The sequence below is a fragment of the Danio rerio genome, chromosome 7 (assembly GCF_049306965.1).
Source record: "Danio rerio strain Tuebingen ecotype United States chromosome 7, GRCz12tu, whole genome shotgun sequence".
NCBI classification, from domain to species: domain Eukaryota; kingdom Metazoa; phylum Chordata; class Actinopteri; order Cypriniformes; family Danionidae; genus Danio; species Danio rerio.
This window is the reverse complement of record NC_133182.1, coordinates 32926845-32950239: the sequence shown is the minus strand read 5'-3', so window position 1 is coordinate 32950239 and position 23395 is coordinate 32926845. Positions and strand designations below refer to the sequence as shown.

General features: G+C 36.1%; 2 protein-coding genes across 10 annotated transcripts in view; one reads left to right on the top strand and one right to left on the bottom strand.

Annotated features, from left to right (window-relative positions):
• Nucleotides 1-851: 851 nt before the first annotated feature.
• tssc4 (tumor suppressing subtransferable candidate 4) lies at nucleotides 852-2960 on the bottom strand. Of its 8 annotated transcripts, none has more exons than XM_005168885.6 (4): nucleotides 2884-2960; nucleotides 2498-2601; nucleotides 2272-2300; nucleotides 852-2084 (listed from the first exon to the last, which is right to left on the bottom strand). In XM_005168885.6, the coding sequence occupies exon 4, from the start codon at nucleotides 2044-2046 to the stop codon at nucleotides 1126-1128; it is 921 nt and encodes a 306-aa protein (XP_005168942.1). In that variant the 5' UTR covers nucleotides 2047-2084; nucleotides 2272-2300; nucleotides 2498-2601; nucleotides 2884-2960; the 3' UTR covers nucleotides 852-1125.
• Nucleotides 2961-5012: 2052 nt separating this feature from the next.
• ano5b (anoctamin 5b) overlaps nucleotides 5013-23395 on the top strand; it is a 61613-nt gene continuing 43230 nt past the window's right edge. The window contains exons 1-3 of one of the 2 annotated variants that reach the window (XM_005168891.5): nucleotides 5064-5341; nucleotides 16598-16642; nucleotides 20133-20194. In XM_005168891.5, coding sequence (XP_005168948.1) covers nucleotides 5266-5341; nucleotides 16598-16642; nucleotides 20133-20194 — 183 coding nt within the window. In that variant the 5' untranslated portion in view covers nucleotides 5064-5265. Of the gene's footprint in view, nucleotides 5342-16597; nucleotides 16643-20132; nucleotides 20195-23395 lie in introns of both variants that reach the window. The other variant, NM_001079983.2, reaches the window with a different exon arrangement.

The following is a 23395-nucleotide window of genomic DNA, read 5'->3' as shown; positions in this document are numbered from 1 at the left end:
ATCAGCCCATGTGTCAGGCTAGAAACCGTAAGGTGTCATGTTTTATATTATTTAAACTTGAACTGATAAAGATTTCTGTAACATCATCAGTCCTGATAACTAGCAAGAAATCATTCAATTAAATTATTTTAACAGGTTACATGACAGTTTGTTTATATAATGCCAAAAATACTATTTCAACACATCAAAGGCTATGAAGACTTATATTTTAAAAAATATAATCAAATCGATGGTGAAATCATCGATTTGCATGCATAATTATAAGTGGCACATATCTCTCTCACACACATTTACATATATATATATATATATATATATATATATATATATATATATATATATATATATATATATATATATATACGTTGCTATCACTCACTATGAATTTGGCTTGATTCCCTGATTTATCAGAGGTCACCACCACAGCAGAATAAACTGCCACTTACTCTGGCATAGGTTTTATGCAGCGGATGCCCTTGTAGCTGCAACCCAGCACTGAGAGTACACTAACCCATGAACCCCCAGAAATGGGCAGCATGTTTTCACACAGCAGATGCCCTTTTAGCTGCAACCCAACACTGGGATACACCCATCCACTTGCATTCACACAAATCTAAATCTGAGGATGTGGCATAAATAATTTAACTAAAACACAAGTGCTCTAATACACAGAGAAAGACTGTGGAGGTTGTACAATGTGTCCTTATGGAAGTAAATGATATCAGTATCTATGGTACCTTCTCTTGCCCACCAGAAATAGTATTGACTTCCTAATTTGCATTATTCATCACCAATCACCATGCAAAACATTGAGCTTCACATTTTCGCTGCATAAAGACGAAGCACACTTGTTTAATGGGGTCTGAAAGTCAAATTTATTCATGAAAAGCATCCATAAAAACTTGACAGTATACCTCATAATAATCCTATACACACTAAAACACGCTTAGACAGGTTATCAGTCTACAGATATGTGGCCTATTTACTTAAATAGCCTGCACAGCAAGAGCTTCTCATGGCCAAAGCCAAGATAATGGATAATCAAACAACTTTATACAAAACAATGATAAGTTTTAGGTACACAGACATTAAAACCTTAGTTTAAAGTATTTAAGCTCAAAGTGCTCACTCTTTGTCACCATCATTATCATCAGGTGTTTTACGAAAGTTTTTGCGATTCACTCTCTTACTACTGGTAAAGACAGCACTGGGTGCCACCGTGTCATCTTCCTCTTTCGTAACTCCCCACTTCCTTTTTTTCTCTTTATTCGGCCATGAGCTGCTCTGTTGAAGAGCCTCTCCTTCATCAGCCTCAACTCTGTCATCCAAGTGTTGAAGTCCAACTTCTTCCTTCTTAGCGTGATCAGCTTTGCTCCCACTTTGATCTTTGCTCTTGGGTTTAGCGAACACAATCTTATTCTCATTGCTGCTGCCATGATCCTGGTTGAAAGCTGGAGTAAAAGTCTCAAGCGCAGCTTTCTGGGACCTCTTGCTATCCTGAAGCTCTCGTATGTACTCATGAGCAACCTGACTATTCTTTTTATCACTGGTTTCATCGATGTCTTCAAGACTGTAGTGTGTCCAACGCTCAGGGTGTGCGAGGTAGTCTGGGAGTTTTTTACCTGGAGGTTGTTTCTTGGTAAGCTCTTGGCCGACACCACACTTGTTTTGCACTGCATGTGGGGGTGAAGGTGGTGCAGGACGGGCAAATGTGCCATCAAGGATATTATCTTCACCTAGATCTTTAGAGGTGAGCTTTGCAGCACTATCCAGCTGTGCAAAGATGTCCCTGCTGCGATCACAGAAACTAGAGCTCCCGCCTGTCAGTCTGAAGGATGGATTCTCTTGAAGAACTGACTGGACCGGCTGCCGAGTCTCGCCTTCCTCCTCTGAGGACGAGGATAAGTCCTCAATTTTTCTACCGAAACTCTCTAAGGGCTCATCAGAGTCAGAGTCGCTCAAGGAGAGATCATCAGGAAGTTCAACAGTGTCTCTGTTAGACAGACTGTTGGGGGCGTCGTTGCCTTTGCGCTTTCGGTCACTCATTGTGCTGGATATTTATACTGAGATACTGAATGAAGGATCTAAAGAAGAAACACATTAAGAAGTCTTTGAATAAGTAATGCACTAAACTGCAATTTCCTGAAAGTTCCTTCAAAGGCTACCAAATAAAGTTAGTGTGCAATTAAATGCATGTTCTTGATTATATACCCATTTTTTGAGAAACCAACATGAACCATAGAGAAAAAAGCAATGAGTAATCACACTCACCAAAATGTTCTTGAGACACCTGTTGGAACCTGAAATAGAAACCGTAGTTAGACAACTACTGATCATAACTCACCTTGCTTAACTCACACATTGGGGAGATACTTTCACATTCAGTAAAATAATATTTTTACAGATCTTATGCGTTTTGCGTTTGTCACATGGTTTACAATGGTGCTAATCTGAAGAATGCATCAAGAACAATGCTACGGTGCATACTGTATCTTACTGGGCTTGAAGACTCACAGGTAATGCGAGCTGGTCAGTTCTGAGTAAGGAGTATTGGTGAAAGTTGTGGCCATAGCGTTTAGTCTCGATTCTGTCCTCTTCTTCCTATCAAAGTTAGGATAAAAACAATATTTATACATCTGCATACGGAGTTAAAAATGTTCGCATGGGTTCATGCAATGCATTTTTAAAATAATTTGCGAGAATGAAACGTTAATGAACCGAAAACTTAACGCAGCTAGCATGAAGCTACATGCTAAAGCAACTATGACGTATATCTGCGATGATAAACTAGACTAATCAAATGACTCAAAATACCATAAGATATTACAAGTTACAAGTTGCGATAACACGCTGATTAAATAGCATTCACTATTTTAAGGTTACCTATAAATTTGACTCGTATCTGATTCTCCACATTACCAGTAGCGTACCTTTAGCTGCAGCAAGTGCGCACGCTCCCTGAAGAGATGCTTGGTGGGTAATGTAGTTTACCTGGGAGAAAGTGTCGGTCACGTCGGTTTCATTCACCGCAACAACCAGAGTGTAAATATAAACAATAGGTCGAAAGTTGGGAATCACTGAGAGTTACAATTAATTTTTTATTTTAAAAGTTGTTTTCAGTGTCACGTGATCCTCCAGAAATCCTGATTTGGTGCTCAAAAACATTTCTAGTTAGAAATCTTAAAAATAACTCATATTTTACTTGTATGGTTTGTTATCAATAACCCTTGTGCACTACTCAAATTGACTCCCCTTTCGTTATGGTCGGGATAAATGCATCAGATAAGCCTGAATGTTTTTGTATTTATTTATTTATTTATTTATTTATTTTATTTTATTTTTTGCATAAATCTTTTAATCAACCCCAGTCCTGATCAAAACTACTAAATTGTTTAAAAAATTACAGGATTTTAATTTTTTAATTGCCAAACTCACAAATTGTGTCACTGATTTGGTGAAAAACACACAAATATTACGCATAAATATTTATTTTCAATATAAAAAGTAATCGTGGACTGGATTTTTTTTAACCTTTTGGCACAGTCTTGGACGTGTGAACGATTAGTAGCAACATTGGCTCTGATGCATTTTTAGATTTAACCTTTTTCTCCCTAATTTACTGTTGGCTGTTTTGCCCCACTGAATTCCATTAGCTCTGAGAGCTGAGATGCATAGTTTGATTTTCTCAGACACATCAAGGTAAGCGCGCAAAGGTCACTCTCACTGTCTCACACAGATACACACACTTTAATTTGCTGTTTTACTTTTTATAAAATACAGAAACTAACCATTCTTTGCACAGGCCTAAAGGGTTAATGGTGCCAACTGATGATCAACAGTAAAAATGACAAATTTGACCTCTTCCCAACAGAGAAAAACCACCAACAATTAAAAATGCATAATTATGGTGTCGGGACTTTTTAATAAAAATGTGGTTATTATAGAAGTCAATGGGGCACCAACATGAATTAGTGAGAAAAAAAATCGAAACCAGTGCACCAAAGGCAATGTTGTTTCACACATCTAAGACTTTGATAAAAGGTTAAAAAAATCCAGTCCACAATTACTTTTTATTTTGAAAATACGCAATTTTGTGTGTGTGTTTTCCCACCAATTCAGTGACGTCATTTATGAATTCGACAATTAAAGAGTTAAAATCCTGTAATTTTCTAAGAAATTTTGAGGTTTTGATCAAGACTGAGAGTAATTAACAGATTTATGTAAAAAAAAAAAAAAATGAAAATAAATGAATGAACATTTATCTGATGGATTTTGCCGCAGTTAAATCCAGTGGATGTTTTATTCCTGAACATAAAGGGTAGTAAATTTTCCTAGAGTGTATTGCGTTTTTATTTTTTTATTTATTTATTTTTTTATTTATTTATTGTTATTTTTTAGCATTTTCTCAAAATAAGATATGACCAAAAACATTCTACTATAGCTAAAACAGAACACAAGTTAAAAATATTAAAAATTATTTCCCGTGAATAGTTAATTGTGCACAGCGACTGATATGTAAAATCGTCAGAAATATCCTGTGAATTGATAATTATTTCGTTCCCTGGGTTTTCTGTTTACCCTGCCCGCTTCCCATGCTCCAAAATCTCTGGCTTTTAAGTTCACTTCACAGCATGTTATGGAAGATTGGGACACACCCAACAGCTTGCTGTCAATTCAAAGACCAGCAGAGGGAGCAAATGCTCTAAGACGGAAACACACGTGCTTTTTCTGACAGTGTGCTTTCATTCAAAATTAATTGAAGTAATGGATATGTAGGCGTGTAGTAAGATGCTCAATTTCTTAATAGAGAACTCCTTTGCAGGACAAAAACAATCAAAAGTAGGGCGTACTTTCGCAGGTTGATCTTGAATTCATCCACTTTTCTATATTGTGTAGTACAGTGGAGTCGCATAGACATAATTAATGTAGAGCATGACATTCGAACCATATCATATTTTTGACTAATGTGCTGCCAGTATGCCGACGGTAAGTCACGCCCCTTTAAGACATCATCACCACCATCATCACCATCTCCTCCTCAGCTCGCCGCCGCTGCCTGCTCTAGTAATAGATGTTATGGAGAAGAAAGCGAACGATGGATTCACACTTTAGCCATTGCATTCTCCTTTGTGACATCTTGAAGACTGAAATCGGAAATCCTCATTTGGCACATTAATCATCCCACTAAAGGGAGAACTGAGCCGACTGACTGATTTTTTTCTCTTTGTCCCGTGGGAGAAAAGGAACGCACGAACTTACTGTAAAATGAAGAGGATAACGGGCAAGACGAAAGAAGCCACTCTTATAGAAATGACCAGCGCGCTGGATTCTCAGATTGAAGGTAAGGAGAATTGACTCTTATGTAAAGCATCTGCTCAAAATCACAATAATGAGAAGCTCAGCCGACGGAGAGTTGAGCGTAAACGGAGGAATGAATATGTAACCACAACAGACAACCGTAGGTTACACATTTCCTGACAGGATCACTTCAAAGATAAATGAAAGAGAGAAAGTAATAGAAAAAATATGATAAAACGGTTACAAGTTTGCTAGCTCAGCTCACCTACACAGAAAAAACCCGCATATTCAAATAAGTAGTGCTAAACTGTGATGAAAAAAATCGGGGAAGTTCCTAAAATATCAGACATGGAAAAGTTGCGGTCTACACCCAGAGACTGTTACCTTGCGCGGTACAGTAGCCTATTCAGCATTACTAAAGCTATTTGTTATCATTCCTAAAACACACACACACACACACACACAAAAGCTTCAAAGTGACCATTTGAAGACTTTAAATGAGAACGGGAATTGCATTTTTGTTCGAGTTGTATTTTTAGTGGTACATGGCCACTTTAATTAGGTTTTACGGCCACATGGTTTGGCTGAAGCCCCAGTTTATCTCGCGAATCTAACAGTCAACACATGTTGAATCGGTTAAATGTCTGATGTCGTTGAGTCATTCAACGTTTATTCAATTCTACTGCAAACCAGACATTTTTAGACTAGAAAACATCAGGCTCCTCCTCTAGGAATGTGCTTTTAGGAAATAAAGTATAGTAGCCTTGTGCCAGTGTTCACTTTTAAAAATAAAGATTGCTTAATTGCAATGTTCAATTGAAGAACCTTTTCATTTTAAACGACAAATATTCTTTACAGTGAATACTTTTCATTAAGAGGATCTTTAGGGGAACCAATGGCGTTTCTGTGGCATCACTGTGAAAAATTGAGGTGAAGTTGGTTATATATTCACATATTCTAACTTTCTCTGTAATAATACAATTCAGAAAAGTATTCTTTACAAGTTCCTAATAGTGAAATCATATTAGCAACGAACAGCTATCAAAGCACAGTGAATTAGACAGTGCTAATGTTGCTTTGACGTCATATTTACATGTGAGTTCAGTCTGAAAAAGCACCATGGTAAACATGGGAGCTTGTCACAAGTTGTTACTGAATGAATGTGCAAATATAAAACCAACTTTACCTTAATCTGTGAAAACCCCTTTTGGTTCTCACCTTTATTTAAAAAAAGTAACATTTGAAGTCTGTTCAATTGAGTTTTGTTTGGCGGTCATTCAGTGCCATTATAAATGGGGCATTTTTAGGGCATGTTGACGCTTAGCTCTGGATTGGTCTAGATTTATTCTCTCTTTTTTCTTTTCCTTTTTTTTTTTAAAGAAAATGTCACCAAAGGTGACAGAGAGAGCTTAACATGTTGCAATTCAAGAAAACATGCAATATGCACAGCTAGTGTTTTTTCAGCAAATGATGAACTTCAGGTGTGAGCTTTATGTCACTATTTGGTGGTAGGTTCCTTTCACAGCATTGATGTTGTAAATTAATTCAAATATAATCAGTTAAACAGATTTAAGCATCCATTTGGTTGTTAAAGGATAAAAGAGACGAAAGACCATTTAAACACAGGCAAAGTTATTAGTGGCAGGTTATCACAAAAACTCAATTGAAAATACTGGGATAAAATTAATTTCCATATTTTAAAGACATGGTTAGCTTTTGATTAGGTCTTATACCCACATTATATCATATCGTAGTTTTCTTTAATTGCAGCTTGTTAAGCTCTTTCGGCTACCGTAGTAGACACCACCGGGCTTGATTAGCATTCAGAAGTTGATTTTCGTGAATAATTAAGCAACATATTTGATTTTCAGCGCAATAATGGTGTGAATTTTGTTATTTTTATAGCTTTTATGTTTGTCTAAACCAGCCTTTAAGTGATCTGTTTTTTTGGTGGTCATCATGCTTTAAACGGCTGCATTCACACTTATTCAGTCCTTCCAGGGTTTTGCAGGTCCAATGGTTCTTTACAAGACTTTTTTGTATTTTTACAGCAAAACACTAGAATTAAGTCTTGAAAAAAGCTGTCACAAAATCAGAAATTTTAGGCTGCGAATATAAAAAAAAACTGTCCATGCAAAATAATGGAGGAACTATTTATTTAAATAAACCATACTAAGCAGAGCAAACAACTTTGTTTTAACTGAACCAATTGTGAACACACCCTTAGACAAGAAAATATTACACTCCTTCTTAAACAAATGTAATTTCAAAATGAAATGGAGGAAAATAGTCTTTGTGCAGTATTAAATAGTCAATCATAAATGATTTATTGTTGCAGTGTTGCATCAGACAAAGAGCAAAATCATTAGGATGTACTATAGAGGACCTGTTTTGACTTGGGGCCTGGGAAAACATGAATGTTTTGTCCCTGTAAATATGGTATTATCTGAACAGAATATCCTGCGCTGGTGTTTTATCTCAGGGATATGACAGATGTGTCGTCCAGCTGAGTAGTTTGATCCTACTCGATATTACTCAACTTGTTTTTAATAATCTAAAATGAATTACCGAGCTGAGCAGAGATGAAATGAATCAGTACATGGCTTGGTGTTTGGCTCCTGTCGCCCTGAGGCTCTTTGTTGCATGGGTTGAGTGATGGTTGTTTAAGCATTAAGGCCAGAGGGAGACTTGTATTAAGTGTGATGCATGTAGGTGTATGTTTATGTCCAGGACTTCACATAGGTGTGTGGGTTTGTATGCAGATGTATATTATCATTATTATTCGCTCTTCTTCTGACTAATGGCATGGTTTGGCTGAACATGTGCTTTGTTGTAGGAATGGTTGAGAGAAAAGAGAAAGAGTAGAATATAAAGAAAGTGACTGGTTGGAAATGGTTTATATGATGTTTCAAGGGGAACCCCAGCTTAATCTCTCCTTGCTTTGCCTCTCACTCGCTATTTAATCTGTGTACTGATCATGGGTGATTCACTGGATAGTAATTTGATTATGCTTCTCCACCAGGACTGTGGCACTGACATGGCTCACAATGTTATGTTAGGGATTTATCGTGACTCATAATTTTACAGTGTGAGGATATCTTGCACTGAATACACAATTGCTTTAAACTGAAATGTGTTGAAAGCCAAAGTTAATTATTTTATATGACAACTTTTAGTATGGCCAAATACTCCATGCACACTATAAGATTTATGAGTTTAATATATGTTTGATTAATATGTGTTACTGTAGTTCACAGCAAGATAAAGAAGTGCAGCGGAGCTGGAGAGAATACATTGCTTTAGCATCTCTAAAACAGCTGTTCTCTTTGTTCTAGAGAATCAATTCAGTGATTTGCTACAACTAATGGCAAGCTCATCATACATGCATATCACAATGTCCACATTGTGCAGTATTTCATATTAGCTTTAAAGCATCCTGTTGCTGCAGTAATTGAAGCATGGTGATATATTGCTTCATTTCATCAGGATCATTACTGCAGCAATAGCAATGTTGTATATCATGACCATGCATCAGTATAATTGGGTTTAGTTTTAGACGGCCTGTTTTAAAAGGTGTTTTTGCAGTCCATAGGTACATTAAAATACATAAATCTAGAATATTTTCTTCAAGAGTTGAATTAGATTTAAATCTTTCAATATGCATTTGTAGGAGTTTCTCTTTCAGACAACATTTATGGAAGGAGATAAGGCATGTCTTTTTAGTAAAGATGGACGATCCCTTGCAAGTGTTCAAACAGAAGTTGCTTGACTTTTTGGGTTGATCTTTTTATTTTTTGAGTGAATAACACAATTAATACTACAAAATTTACTTTTTTTATTTTTCTTTAACTCCAATTAATCATGATGGGGAGAGGCAACCTACAATTCGAATACAACTCAGAGAGCTGCAATGCGATTATAAAACAATTATAGATGCGTCTTTTGTTTTACACAGGTGTCCTATTTTTTATCACCGTCTGAATATTGAGGTAAAGTATCTGAGCCATAATTTACTACCAAGATGTTTTATTAATCCCAAAAAAAGTGATTTGGTAAGTCAACAACAAGGTAACAAAGAACCAACAGTAAAAGAAATGTGCCTGTTGTGGCATATTGAACAAATCATTACCAACAACCTCCTGTTGTGTATTATAAGCAAGATAATTTTTAACACTCTTACTAAATTTACTTTATTACATTATTAAGCCTTTTAATGTATATGCTAACACCAGTCATCCTTGGTTGGTCTCTGGAGTAGGGCTGGGCGATATTGCAAAAAAAAAAAATTTTTTAGCAATCTATTTAGATGTGTTTTTTAACCACTTTAATTTACCAACATTACTAAGGCAAATTGTTTTAATTGTCAAAGACAAAACATATTTAAAGTAAAATATCTGATCTCTTAATAATAATATTAACATAAGCATTAAAGAGACTCTTACACTTGATAAATAAAATGTTACAATGGTAAATTGCAAATGCTAAACAATCAAAGTAAACTTTAAGGTGTGAATAATATGGATACAGTAAACCTCATTTTCACGTGTGCTGTTTTTGTGACCTGAAGTGACAAGAGCGAGTGTGTGGTTTCCCTTAATTTGCGCTCACGTTTTCCTGCCGTCTTTGCTACCATCAACTGTTCTCTCAGAGGATGACAAGTGGACAAACCATTGCTGCAGCTCTGATACAAATTTATGGAGAAAAGTCAAAAGCATTGCAGTGTTTGGAAGAGTTTGGCGCTGCGCTCTTCACCGATGAGTGACACTGATAAGCGGCAGGCGGCAACGGTGATCACAGCTGATCCATGATAGACACGGTGGAGAAAACTTTGCAACTTTGTGTCTGTGTATACAGAAGTATCTAAAACAGCCGAGAGGAGAGGAAAAGTCACGCCAGCTGGTCAAATGGGCCCACATTGAGTGTGTGTGTGTGAGAGAGAGAGAAAGAGAGGAATGGAGTACTTTCATTCTCTTAACTGCAGTGAAATAGGGGCTTCTGCTGTTTGCTAAAAGATTGATCCAGCAAACACACAGTGAAATTTTACACAGTTTCTGCATTTTTATGTAGTTAGAGCATTGTAAATACTAGCACTCGCCTTCCTCGCCATTGTAAGCTACGGCGACATAGCGCATATGCGATAAATGACGTTAGTACAAAATAACCGGTTATAATTATTATTTAACTGATACCGAATTGTCCGCATCTGCATCGAGGTGCACTGAAGAAACAATTTATTTTGACACCTCTAGCCAATATTACTGAAATTTGTATATTCCTTACAAAGTGTGAAGCAGATTGGTTAGCTCCACTTACATTAATTGTGGTGCGCTTGCTGCATTCAGAAAAGTTGAGATGTTTGAGGTGCGCCTGGAAAATGCACACTCGTAACATGTCCGCCGCTTGCACAACATGTGTGCATCATTCCCATATGCACATCCTGTAAAACGCACCCACATTGGAAATGACAAACTTTTAAGACGCGCGCTCAGCAGCCATCTTTTAGTAAAAGTATATCGCTTCATACCTTTTTTAATCGATATATTAACAGTGGTGTTTGGTCAATAAATGCTGATACCAATTTTATTGCCCAGCCCTACTCTGGAGCATTGTTTAGTGTGTTTTATTAGTAGCTTCTATATTCAAATCTGTTTTATGCAGCTCAAACAAGTCATAAATTAAACTTTCAAAACTAATTTTATTTTAGGTTTCAGACATTTAAATACACATAAGTACTAGTAAAGCAAATTAGTATTGGTTTGTAAAAGCATACACTGATGTCTTTGAAGATGGCTATAAAATTATTTCTCCCAATAAAACAGCCACTAGAAACCTCTACAGGCCTTCATTACGTATACTTTTTAGGATCTTTTCTCCTTCAACTTCACAGAAGCGAAAGTGCTTCCTTACACTAGCTTTTCTCACAGCCGGTGTCGGTCTGATTTTTCACCCCGCCATCTTGCATCTGTTATGTTCACACCACAGACTGTCCGAGTGCTACACTTCTCAGTTCCGGTTTGATTTTCTGTCATCATCACGTTATCAAATAACATTCAGAAATTCAATATCAGTTTTTGACATTTGTGAATCAATTCACAGTCGTCTATGTCTGGATCACTACACATCCAAAAATTGATTTCCTCTCCTATTCTTAACATCATCACCTACAACAAATATTTGGTTGCATAAGCCTCAGTGTCTCAACAAGTTAGAGATCCTTGCCAGAAAAACTGATATCTTGAATGCGTTTTATACATTCTTCACGCTTAGAAGTCTAAATGTTATTAAAAAAGGCTGTTGATGCCTCATACCTAGAGTTAGCTAGTTAGCTAAAAGAGAAAGTTGTTCTGTTACAGAACCAGTTATAAGATTATTTTTACGCTCTCCTTTTAAAATTAGTTTATTTATTCATTCACTCATTTTCTTGTCAGCTTAGTTCCTTTTTTTTGAATCCAGGGTCGCCACAGCGGAATGAACCACCAACTTATCCAGCATGTTTTTTACACACATTCACAGTTTTAGTTTGTTTACATTAAAGAGTCTTCATTAGTCTGTATTAAAAATTATTTATTTAATTTGAAATTTGTTTTTAAAATATTTAAGCTATTTAGTTATGGCAGAACATAAGCAGCATCTAAGAAAAAATTAAAAAGCCTTAAATTTGTTTAAAATAATTTTGGTAAAAAATTGTGTGTGAATCATATCATGAGATTTGTCTCGTAAATCATATCGAATCATGAGTCAGGTGAATCGGTACATCCCTACTATTAATTAGTAGTTTAGGCCACTTGATACCAGCTGGTGTAGCATTTTCTGCACAAAATGGCGTTACTGAACTTATTCCTTAGTGCCTTAAATGAGCAAACAAAAGCTGACATCAGCAAGGGTTAAAATAAATGTCAGAAAAGGCCTGGGAGGGATCAGCATAACAAGTCACACATTACACATTATGCTAATAATCCAACTGTATCATATAAAAGACATTTAACATTTTGACCTTACATCAACAGAGTACTTGAATTCAGTCAGGATGAAGTGTTATTATTTGTGCCTTGTGGAAAAAAACTAAACTTTTGACTCGCCTGCTCTTCATAGGGATAACAGAATAAACTGTAACGTGTCTGGCCACAGGTTTGTATTAAGACAGGTTTTATCAACAATGCTGCTGCTTCTCCCTCTCTGCTTTAAAGTATTACACAAAGTTGCCATTATCAAAGCCTTTTTCTTCCAGTAGGCCTAATCATCACCCATAATACACATTACGCATTATGCTAATAATCCAACCGTATCATAGAAAAGACATTTAACATTCTGATCTTACATCAACAGAGTAATTCAGTCAGGATGAACTGTTATTATTTGTGCCCTGTGGAAAAAACAAAACTTTTATTGACTCGCTTGCACTTCATAGGGATAACAGAGTAAACTGTAAAGTGTCTGGCAGTGTGAATCATTCTGCCGTCTTCTCTGTGTTTATCAGTGCATTGTCACCCTGGGCTATCATGCAGAAGACTGAGTCTGTTATCAGGACCGACCTCATGGTATCCTCCTCTTTAGAGAGACACCCATGTGGACCATGAATAGATTTTTGCGAGCTGTACTTGTCATGACATGCCGGATGTGTTTGTTTGTGTGCACGTGCAAGAGTATCTGTGTTCCCATGACCTGTTATGTAGGGTCATAATGAGGGGATTAAACTAGTAACTGAATACTAAAGTGTTTCATTATTTAAATAGTATTAAAAAAAAAAAACAAGCACTGAATTAAAATTGTTATTAAAACTGTCGCAACAGCCAAGAAGTGAGGCTACGCTTGTCAGTACAGTAACTGGGAGAAAGTGAGAAAGAGTGTGAGACTTGTTGCTATAGAAACAGGCTTATTAATTTAGCTTTCTCTTTGATAGCCATACTGTATGAACAAGTAGCTGACCCAGTAAAAGTCATAAATAAACCCTTAAAGGGATCGCCCTGTTTTAAGGGAAACCGTTTGCACGAATGTTAGTGTGTACGTGACTCAGAGGTGTTTGTTTGCATCTGATTTAAATGGTGAATAGGTTTGTTTGTTGTTTTTAATACAGACCTCCTCCCGACCTCACCGTATGTTTATTGTTAATTTCTCTTGCCATTTAAGAGTTTGCTAAAATAAGGAATTATTTGCTCTGAGGCACAATTGCATCCTGCTGATAATGATACAGTTCCTGTGTTATTGTGCAGCTTTTTTCAACAAACTTTGTTCTGGACGCAAGATGGTTTAGCTGCCCATAATGTGATATAACTATCCTGTGAATGCTTTCTGACCTCATTCTATGGCATTTCCTGACATACTTTGCCATTTTGAGTTACATGTTTTATCATGCATTAAAAGTGCAGTGATGCAAGAGGGCTTCATTAAGCTGTTAAATTCAATTTATATTGAAAGGTATAAATATAAAAGGTCATATTTTGGTTTTCGAGGTCTCCAACAACATGCTGATATGCATGCAAGGTCAAAAAACACTTTCATTGTTTTATAATATGTATTTATTTGTACCCCATTATCTCAACGACTCCTATATAATTTGTTCAGTGAATCATTTGTTCACTAACTCCTCCTTTGCGTTATGCTAATCTGCTGTGATTTGTCCAATGACCCAGTCTGTTGTGATTGGGCAGCTGGGTTCAGTGCGAGACAGAGGCTACGTTCACACTGTAGCCAAATGTGGCCCAAATAAAAAATTTTTGTCCACATGTGACTCAGATGATGAGAGTGTGAACAGCCCTAACTGCATGGAATCGGATCTTTTCTGTTGTAATTTGTGCCACTTTCATATTTAGTATTAAATCAGACACATATCTGATATTTTGCGATGCGACCGCAGTGTAAACAGTTATGTAGGATTTAATGTGACTTTTACATTATCTTTGCGCGACATGCATCATCATCATTCTACGCTCCAAACATCATCCACTCCTTATCAGCATAGTAAAATAGCACACAGGGCAATTACTTTACCACAGAGAGTTGGTTGTTCATTTAGACAAACTTCAGGCAAAACTGGTAATTTGTTAACCAATCAGGTTAACAATTGGTGCACGGGTTGATCGTGAAGAGCATCAGGCGGTGATGTGGATGGGGGATCCGTGCTGTAGTGCATTTCGTTTTTGCCCAGCCGGCACACAATTTCATATGACATTAATGTTAGGTTGGATTTAGGTTGTGATGTCAGGTGACCAAAATTCAATGTCTAGCCAGCGTCTAAGGAGGTTATTTTTATGTCCAATAACGACGTCAAATGACATTGATATTTGGTTGATTTTAGGTTGGTTTAGAAACTGACCAAATTCTAACAGAGGCTACATCTTGAACCAACATCATATTGACATCAAAAACTGACATTTATTTATCAGCTATGGCAACCAAAATCAACATCTGAGAGATGTCATAGTGGTAACGTTCACACAACTTCAAGCTGTAACATCATTAGACAATGATATTTGGTTGATTTCAGGTTGGCCGTTGGAGATCGACGTCCGATTTTCACTTCCAAAAAAAATGCAACATCCCCATGATGTTAGGGTACAATGTTAATCTGACGTCATGTTGACGTTGTGTGCCTGCTGGGAGTTTAAGTCCCTTTCGGTCATCATACAGTAAACATTTGTCATCTTCTCATCAGTGACATGCATCTAAACAGTATTGGTCAATGCTTGTAAAGATTTTGGAAGTAGTAGTAGCATTAGTAGCAGCAGGACAACCCTTTACAGTTTATGAAATACACAACGGTTGTCTGAAAAGGGCAATAATCATATTAAACATAATCTGACAATGTGCTTCAGTATACACATTGTGGCCATAATTAGAAATTTTGTGCTCTCCGTAATTGTACTTATTTATTTATATAATTGTACCAATGGAGTAATGCATTAAAGCAATGCAGTTAAACACCAGCATATTCCACTACTCTTAAACCTAACCCCAAGTAATAACAATGACACACATTCAGTATTATTCCACACAGTGGCAAAAGTTAAACTATTTATAAAATCGACTGAGCCACACGTGTGAGGAACAGCTGATGATGGCCATAGCAAAGACAAATAGCAGGGAATCGCAAACTCAGAACCACATTTAAATCGGTAAAGGAAGAAGCATGCGTCACGTTTTTAATTCAGTTGTGGACCCAATATGTGAATAGCCCATACAGATTTAACCTGAGAGATACAGTACAAGCACTGATCTATAAGAAATGATCACAAGCCTCGTGGAGTGATTGAAACTTACAACACAGAATTAAACACATTTTGCAAACTACAGAAAATGAGGCAACAATTTTAAATCTCACTTACATTATGATTCGGAGAAAGAAGAAACTGCTCCATGTGAACTGTAACAGTTACTGACAAAGTCCCTATCAAAGTCTGACAAAGTCCCATACATAATAGTCTCTGCTGCTCCTTCCTTTTAAAAACAAACGTCTAGCGAATCCTGCACTGCAGGGTAGGTCATTGTATCAATCTTCAGAAAAATGACAGGAACAAACACAGCACTAGTTTGGCTATACTCTGTTATTGTTGTGAAAATGAACTTTAACTGTTTATTCCCTGCAGCCGAATCTCCATCTGTCAGTGATTGTCTTCTTCGTGTCATAATCAATACTATGATCCCAGCGCTCTGCTAGTGTCTGAAGGGAAAGGCGCGTTCACGTTTTACTGGATCCAGGACTACATATTTGGTGATGTACTGTATCGACAACGATGCGTTCAGGCAAAAGATCCGAACCCAACACGATTCATTTATTCAACTCTGAATAGACTATTTAGTTAAAGAATCAATCGTTTTTAACACACGTGCACTTTCAGATTTAAACCTCGGCTGGATGTTTTTTTCTTCTCTTAGAGCTGTGTTACACATTGCATAGATGGTAATTTTCAAAAACCCATAATAGGGGCTGTTTAAACTGTTGACGTGTTTATTGGGAAATTACTGTGAGGGCCACAGGTTTGTATTAAGACGGGTTTTATTAACACTGCTGCCGCTTTTTCCCTCTCTGCTTTAAAGTATTACACAAAGGTGCCATTATCAAAGCCTTTTTCTCCCAGTAGGCCTAATCATCACTCATAATAGCACGATCAGAGGAAGCCTGCGAGACCTGCACCTGTTGGCTCTGCTATGAGCAAATATTGGTCTTCTCTTAGAATGGAAATGATAGAGACCAGACCTATATTATTGTGTTAACCATGGCACATGTTACTTTCCTCTTTAAAAAGAAAGGTTTTAATATTTGACTTCCATCTTTTCACTGTCAACTGGCTCATGGGTTAAGATGGCTGTGCCGTTCTGACGGGCTACAGGAGGACCTTACCAGCAGGTACGGACAGAGCTACATGTGGCACTTGTCTGTCCGTCTCCCACTCTGCCACGCTTTCTCATCTGCTTCATATTTTTCATGATTCATATTTCTTACCATCATTATTCAGCATATGAGTATGCTTCATCAGCATCTCAGAGACCAAACTGTGACAAGAGCGCTTCTCTGTGGTACTACTTATTTGGCAATGTCAACCTTGCTTTAAATGCTATAAATGTTTAAGATATGTCGACGTTTTATTCCGCTGCATCATTTTCACAATGTAAGTTTTGTCAAGGTTTGTTCCTGTGCTGTAAAGCTGGTCATGAGATCACTACAAAGTTTACACTGTAGTGTGTGGTGTTGGGTTATTGTTTTACATATATTAAGATTAGCATTGTTCTGAAAGAATTAAGGGGCTATATTTAAGAACTAGAACTGTACGATCCTGGCAAAATATGCTAAATTGTTGTTGAGTATTGCATAATGATATTTTCTGTTGCGACTATAACATTTTCATAGTGAAATACTATTTTTATTAGTTGTTTTTTAATCTATGTAACTATAATGATCATACTAAAATTAAAATTACAATATTTTTTCTGATCCAATTAAATCTATTTCAGGCTAAACATAAATTTTGACTTGCATAGACTTCTAACACTATGAAAGCTTCAGCATATTCTAGCATATTCATATTCTGGGTCTTATAAGCTGTTGTGATTTTGCTCAGTTGTCCCTACTCATGTCATTAGTATTTATTTTCAGCTCTCTGCTCTAAGCCTTAGGTTCGCCTTTGGGCCATGTATAGCCAATAGCATTATAGCACTGGTGTACAAATAGTAAAAACTCATTAGATTGGTCAAATTTGTATAAATGCACAACACACAAATATTTAAAAACAAATAGAAATTAATATAATTCACTGCAACTTTCTGCGATCATGACATTACATACAGTATATGCTATTATTGTGAAAGCAATAATCAATATATTTTTTATATATATTGTGCAGCCCTAATAAGTATTTTTATGTATTGGTCTAAATTGTATTCTCAATGTATGAACCGCTTGCAATAAAACCTAAAGAAGACCTTCCAGAACATAATAGATTGTCTGAAAGTTACAGATTTTTGAAGACTCTTGACATTTTTCTTTGGAAGATCAAAAGTGCCTAAGCATAATTTTTAGCAGTGTGGTTAGCATCTGGATGTTTGGAAGTATATCACTGCAAAGGCTTTTTCAGCTTGTTTTTACTGCTACATTCACAGAAATAAAGGTACAAAAGGTGTCACTGGTGTGGAACCTTTTTATAAGATACACTTTTATAAGTAATGGGTCCATAGTAATACCTTAAAGTACATAATCATTAACTAAAGGATCTATAATAGTAGCGGTATATATTATAAAGCATCCATATTATACATTATTTACTTGATATTTACTTAAAGTTATTTACTACCTTTCCTCCTGCTTTATCAGTGGTTGCCCCATATCAATTATGATATGGGGATAGAAGGCCATGATGGACAGATGCCGGGGTTACACCCCTTCTCTTTTTCGAAGGACATCATGGGATTTTTAATGTCCACAGAGAGTCAGGACCTTGGTTTAACGTCTCATACGAAAGATGGTGTTCACTGAGCAGTATAGTGTCTCCTTTACTATACTGGGTCATTAGGATCCACACAGACTACTGGTTGAGCGCCCCCTGCTGGTCTCACTACTGTCACTTCCCCTGTGGTCTCCCATCTAGTTACTGACCGGGTGCAGCCCTTCTTAGCTTCAGTGGGTGACCATTTGAGAGTTGCAGAGAGCTAACTGCCCTCAGTGCTACGGAAACAGCCACACACTCTCCCATTACATACAAAATACGCAAGTGATATAAAAGGCACCATTCATTGTTGCACTTTTATTTCTGATCATGTAAAAACCAGAAAACCTTTGTCGGGAGTATATTGAAGCCTTGAACTGCACCTGATATGTACATGTTAGGGCTGCACAATGGAAAAATCACAACAGGACATTTGAATGTTGCAATAACAATATTTCTTACAATATAACTTAAAAAAATGAAGATATTTTATCAAAAATGCAAAAAGAATAATTTATGCAATCATTATACTAAAATAAACAAGCAATAGATATTTTTCGAACATTTTTTACTTTAATTCAGACTTTAAAACACCACGAATAACTAAAAAAAAATAAAAAAAAATCGGCAAAAATTCAGATTCTTATTGGCTGTTGACATTTCCCTTTCTTGTCTTCCAGCATGCACTTATTTTCAGCTCTTGGTTCACTTCTGATTTATCAGGTTTAAATAAACAACTCAAGTGCTTGGCTTATGAAGTTAATTTATTCTATTGCACATCACTTCGATATGGATATCCCATGTACTATTATCCATATGCCAATAATTTTGCGATATATTGTGCAGCCCTATAACATGAGCATAAATATTGCTGGCTGCATTTCATTTAATGGCCACCACTGTCCTCTGCACTTTTGATTTCATATATTCCCCCTTAGAAAGAAAGATGTAAATGTAATAAAGCAAACTGAATTAGCAGAACAACCGATCGTGAATGGGAATCTAATCTGTCAGTAGTTGAATATATTTATCCACACTAAATGTCAGCGTAAGCTAAACCTAATTTGATTGGGTGGAAATATTGCTCTCTAATTTTGACAACACATGCACTAGCCAGGCATTATGTGCTGTTAGAGAAAGAGGGCCCTCTGCCTGACTGTTTCCCACAGGAAGTGCTTTTCTCCCACAAAGTTGGCTGCTCAGCATTAAAGGCCCTGGCTGACTAACCAATGGAATGTCTGCCAAAGTCTGTGTGGAGTGAGAGCAAAAGGACAGCCGAGACAGAAACAACACATACTACTATAAACCTATTTGTGAAATGTTGTTCCAATAAATGACATTTGATGCAAGAAGATATAAAACCAAAAGCTGTACTTGATTAATTTCGAGCTCCAGTACAATAAAGGAAAATAAATAAATAATCTGAAAGTGTAATGGGGCTCTGGAATGAATCAATTTAGCTGTCATCTGAATACCTCCAGTCTGTAGCTCATATTAATACTGCCCACCTATGTTCAACAATCTGCAATGTATGTGGGCAGGAGCTACTTTACTGAAAAGCCCTATTTTTATGTGACAAAATATGTCCCGGTTCACACACTGTCTAAAAATGTGCAAAAATTTTACCTTTAAATTCTAAAGCAGCTTCTCACTGGAGCAATAGCCCTGAATGGAAAGCATTGTACCACACATTGAGCAGTACTGTTTACCTTTAAGGTACTATGATTAACCCTTTAAGGCTATTGCAACAGTGACACACTGTTGTACTCCTAAATGTATAGTTTTTCAGTTTATTTATGAGCATAGTAGAGCTTGAATTCATCTCTGTATGCATACAGTATGATATTTTTAACAAGATTATATCACCCTTGTGGTTCATATTTGAGGTTCCTCATTTTTATCCTGTGTCTTTTGCAGGCAATAATGGCAGCATTAACTCAATCTCTGACCGAGGGATTCAGCTGCCTGGTCATCGGGAGGTAAGATCGAAGATATGTTTATCTCATTTTGATGAATCTCTTCTTATGTTTATAGTTCAGCTCTACGGTGTTTGGAAAAGCAACGGATTACTGCTGTGAGTGATATTTTGTAATTTGGTAAATGGGTCACGTTATGATGTTTGGTGCTTTAAAGGAAGACTCCATCTTTTTGTTTTTTTTTTTTAACTGTTTTTTTTTTTTAAGTCTGCTTTTAGCATAGCATAGTAAATTAAATTACGAGCTAGTAGCACTCAATTTCAACTGTTGACCTCTTGGAGACTTGTAAAATGTGCCTTTTTTAAAAATGTGTAAATACTATAAGGTCTACCAACTCTTCTGACATACTAGAGAAAGGAGAATGTTCACATCTGTTTTCAACATTTGTATTTAGCCAATTTGAACATGTAAATGTGTCAAGGCTCTTAAAGAGGTCAAATAGATCTTTGGGGTGTCTACCAGTAATACACAATTATAATATCCACCATTATTTGTTTATTTGTTAACACAAGCGACAATATATATATATATATATATATATATATATATATATATATATATATATATATATATTAGGGGTGTAATGATACACTCAGCTCACGATACGATGTGTATCACGATATAATGTTCACGATTTGATATGTATCACGATATTTGGAATAAAAATTGAAAATTTAACTGAAATGCAAATTTTACCAAGTAAACTATTTTTTATGTATTTCTTTTGTTTCAACTTGTTAAACTGAACCTTATTTAAGAAAATAAATTAAACAGGCCTGTCTCTGGAAAATAAAACAATTTAAAAACTTCTTAAAAAATATTATTGAAATGACAGAGACAAAATTAAGGAACAATATAAGTAAAGGTGCAAAAAAATAAGCTTTCTATTCAATTGAATTTAACAGTAAGAGCTTAAGGCTTTGCTTGGTCACTTGTGTTTTTTCTGTGTGCAAAAAAATCCACATTTTCAGGTAATCAGCAGTTCTATAAAATAATCCTGAACTTATGTGTATCTGTTTGAGAGTTTTTTTATGGATGGCTGTCTTCATGTTGGGCATGATGAGTGACAGGGTGGCCGTCTTTTCATTACACAGTACAGTCGTGGCTCTTTTCAGCAGTTTAGGCAGGTTTACTATTTCTTCGGCGTCGCTGATGTCGGCGCTATCAAGTGTATCATGTTGACGTGCATTTTTGTGTACCTCTGTACTCAAAAGGGTTAATGCTCGTCGTATTTATAACTCTAAAATGCGATATGATTGTTTAAATAATGTGTACGTTTTCGATTTCATTTCCACTGCTAAGTGCTGTTTATACTTCCCACACGGCTCCTGAAAGATCACTCTGCTCCACAAACTGAATGTTGTTTACTACTTTATTAGTCACAACCTGCAGGTTCTGTTCACTGAAGCAGACGCGCGCGTATGGCAAGCCGTTTTAGCATTTAAACCTTTGTTCTGACTATCCATAAATATATTTAATTCATATTTAATTAAATTCCTTTAGAGATATCTCTAATTATATTTTGACTAGTCAAATTATAATTATGACTAGTCAAAATATAATTAGAGATATCTCTAAATATATTTATGGATAGTCAGATCAAAGGTTTAAATGCTAAAACGGCTTGCCATACTCGCGCGTCTATCATCCGCCCTCTGTAGTAACAGCTCACGTCTTGTGTGATTTTGCGGCGGCCAATACATCATTATATGAAGACAGAATGATATTTTAGGGTGAATTGTACCTTATAAATACAGTATGTGACTCTTTCAACACCATTAGGAGGTATCCATGTCGCTGTGCAAAGTATGTAAACACTGTGAAGACTTTAAAACTTAGGATGTTTGACCCAGTATGCGTGTCAAAAAGCGGACGAGTCTAAAGCAATGACTGTACAACCCAAATGTTGCCAGACGTCTGATTTTGAGAGGATGAGCCATCCTCTATTTCAACTCCACTTATCTTGGTCTGCTAACATTACTGCTGCTGCAATCTGAACTCACGTGCCACAGCAGGTGGAACGTAGCTCACGTGCAAACAGCTCAACTAATAAGAGAAAACGGACGTCATATCGTAATCAAATCGTCATAACGCCACGATGCATAGAGACATTTTTGCATCCCAATAAATCGTACAACGATAAATCGTTTTACCCCTAATATATATATATATATATATATATATATATATATATATATATATATATATATATATATATATATATATATATATATATATATATATATATATATATATATATATATATATATTCAGGCTGTTTTGACAAGAACCTCTATAAAATAATAGAATAATAAATTTGTTATTTACACTCTGAACAAAAAATGGGGTTTCTCCACAAAATGCATGGAAGCAGACAAACTGTCAATTTTTTTTTAAATATACTCCACTGCATTTCTTAAAAACATTCCCATTATATTAAACTGAAAAAAATGTCATTCGCTTGTGAATGAAATATTTTTATATTCATTTAAATCCGTTTACAAATTACACTGAATAATAAACAAGTGAATTATTTTGGAGTTAACAACTTACTTATTTTTGTTCAGAGCTTGGCTCTAGTTAACAATTCTCTCATACACTTACTGTGGTCAAAGTCAGTCTCCAGTTAAAGGTGCAGTAGGTGATCTGCCAAAATGCTAACTGCTTAGCATATTGGACTCTATTTTGACGGTCCATGCGCAAACGCTTTCAGGGCGTGTCAGAATCCACATTTGCTATTTTAAAGACAGAAAAATCTGCTTTGCGCCATGGCGCATGGTCTAAAAGAGTTGAGTTTATTTTCTTAATGGGTTATAGGTGTGTTTTGAGAATAAACCAATCAGAGTCTCATCTTTCATTCCCTTTGAGAGCCAGTTGCGTTGTGCCAAAAAAGTGCGAGTGGAAAAACTGAGCATTTCACTAGCAAAAAAACAGTTAAACAGATCATCTACAGCGCAAGAATGAGAGATAAGACATCTCATAATCTACTTTCGCTCTCGTGGATAGGGAAACCTTGTACGCACAGATATCCATTAGCCTATACATAATTAATTTTGTTTGTTAAGCGCAAAGATTTGTTTTCAAACTGTTTCTAAATTCAGTTCTAAGTTCCAGCAAACAAACAATTGAACAATAATAATGAAGTGTGGTCAAAAACCTGAGTTATATATCCAAATACACATGCTGTGCCTCATGTGCCTCATA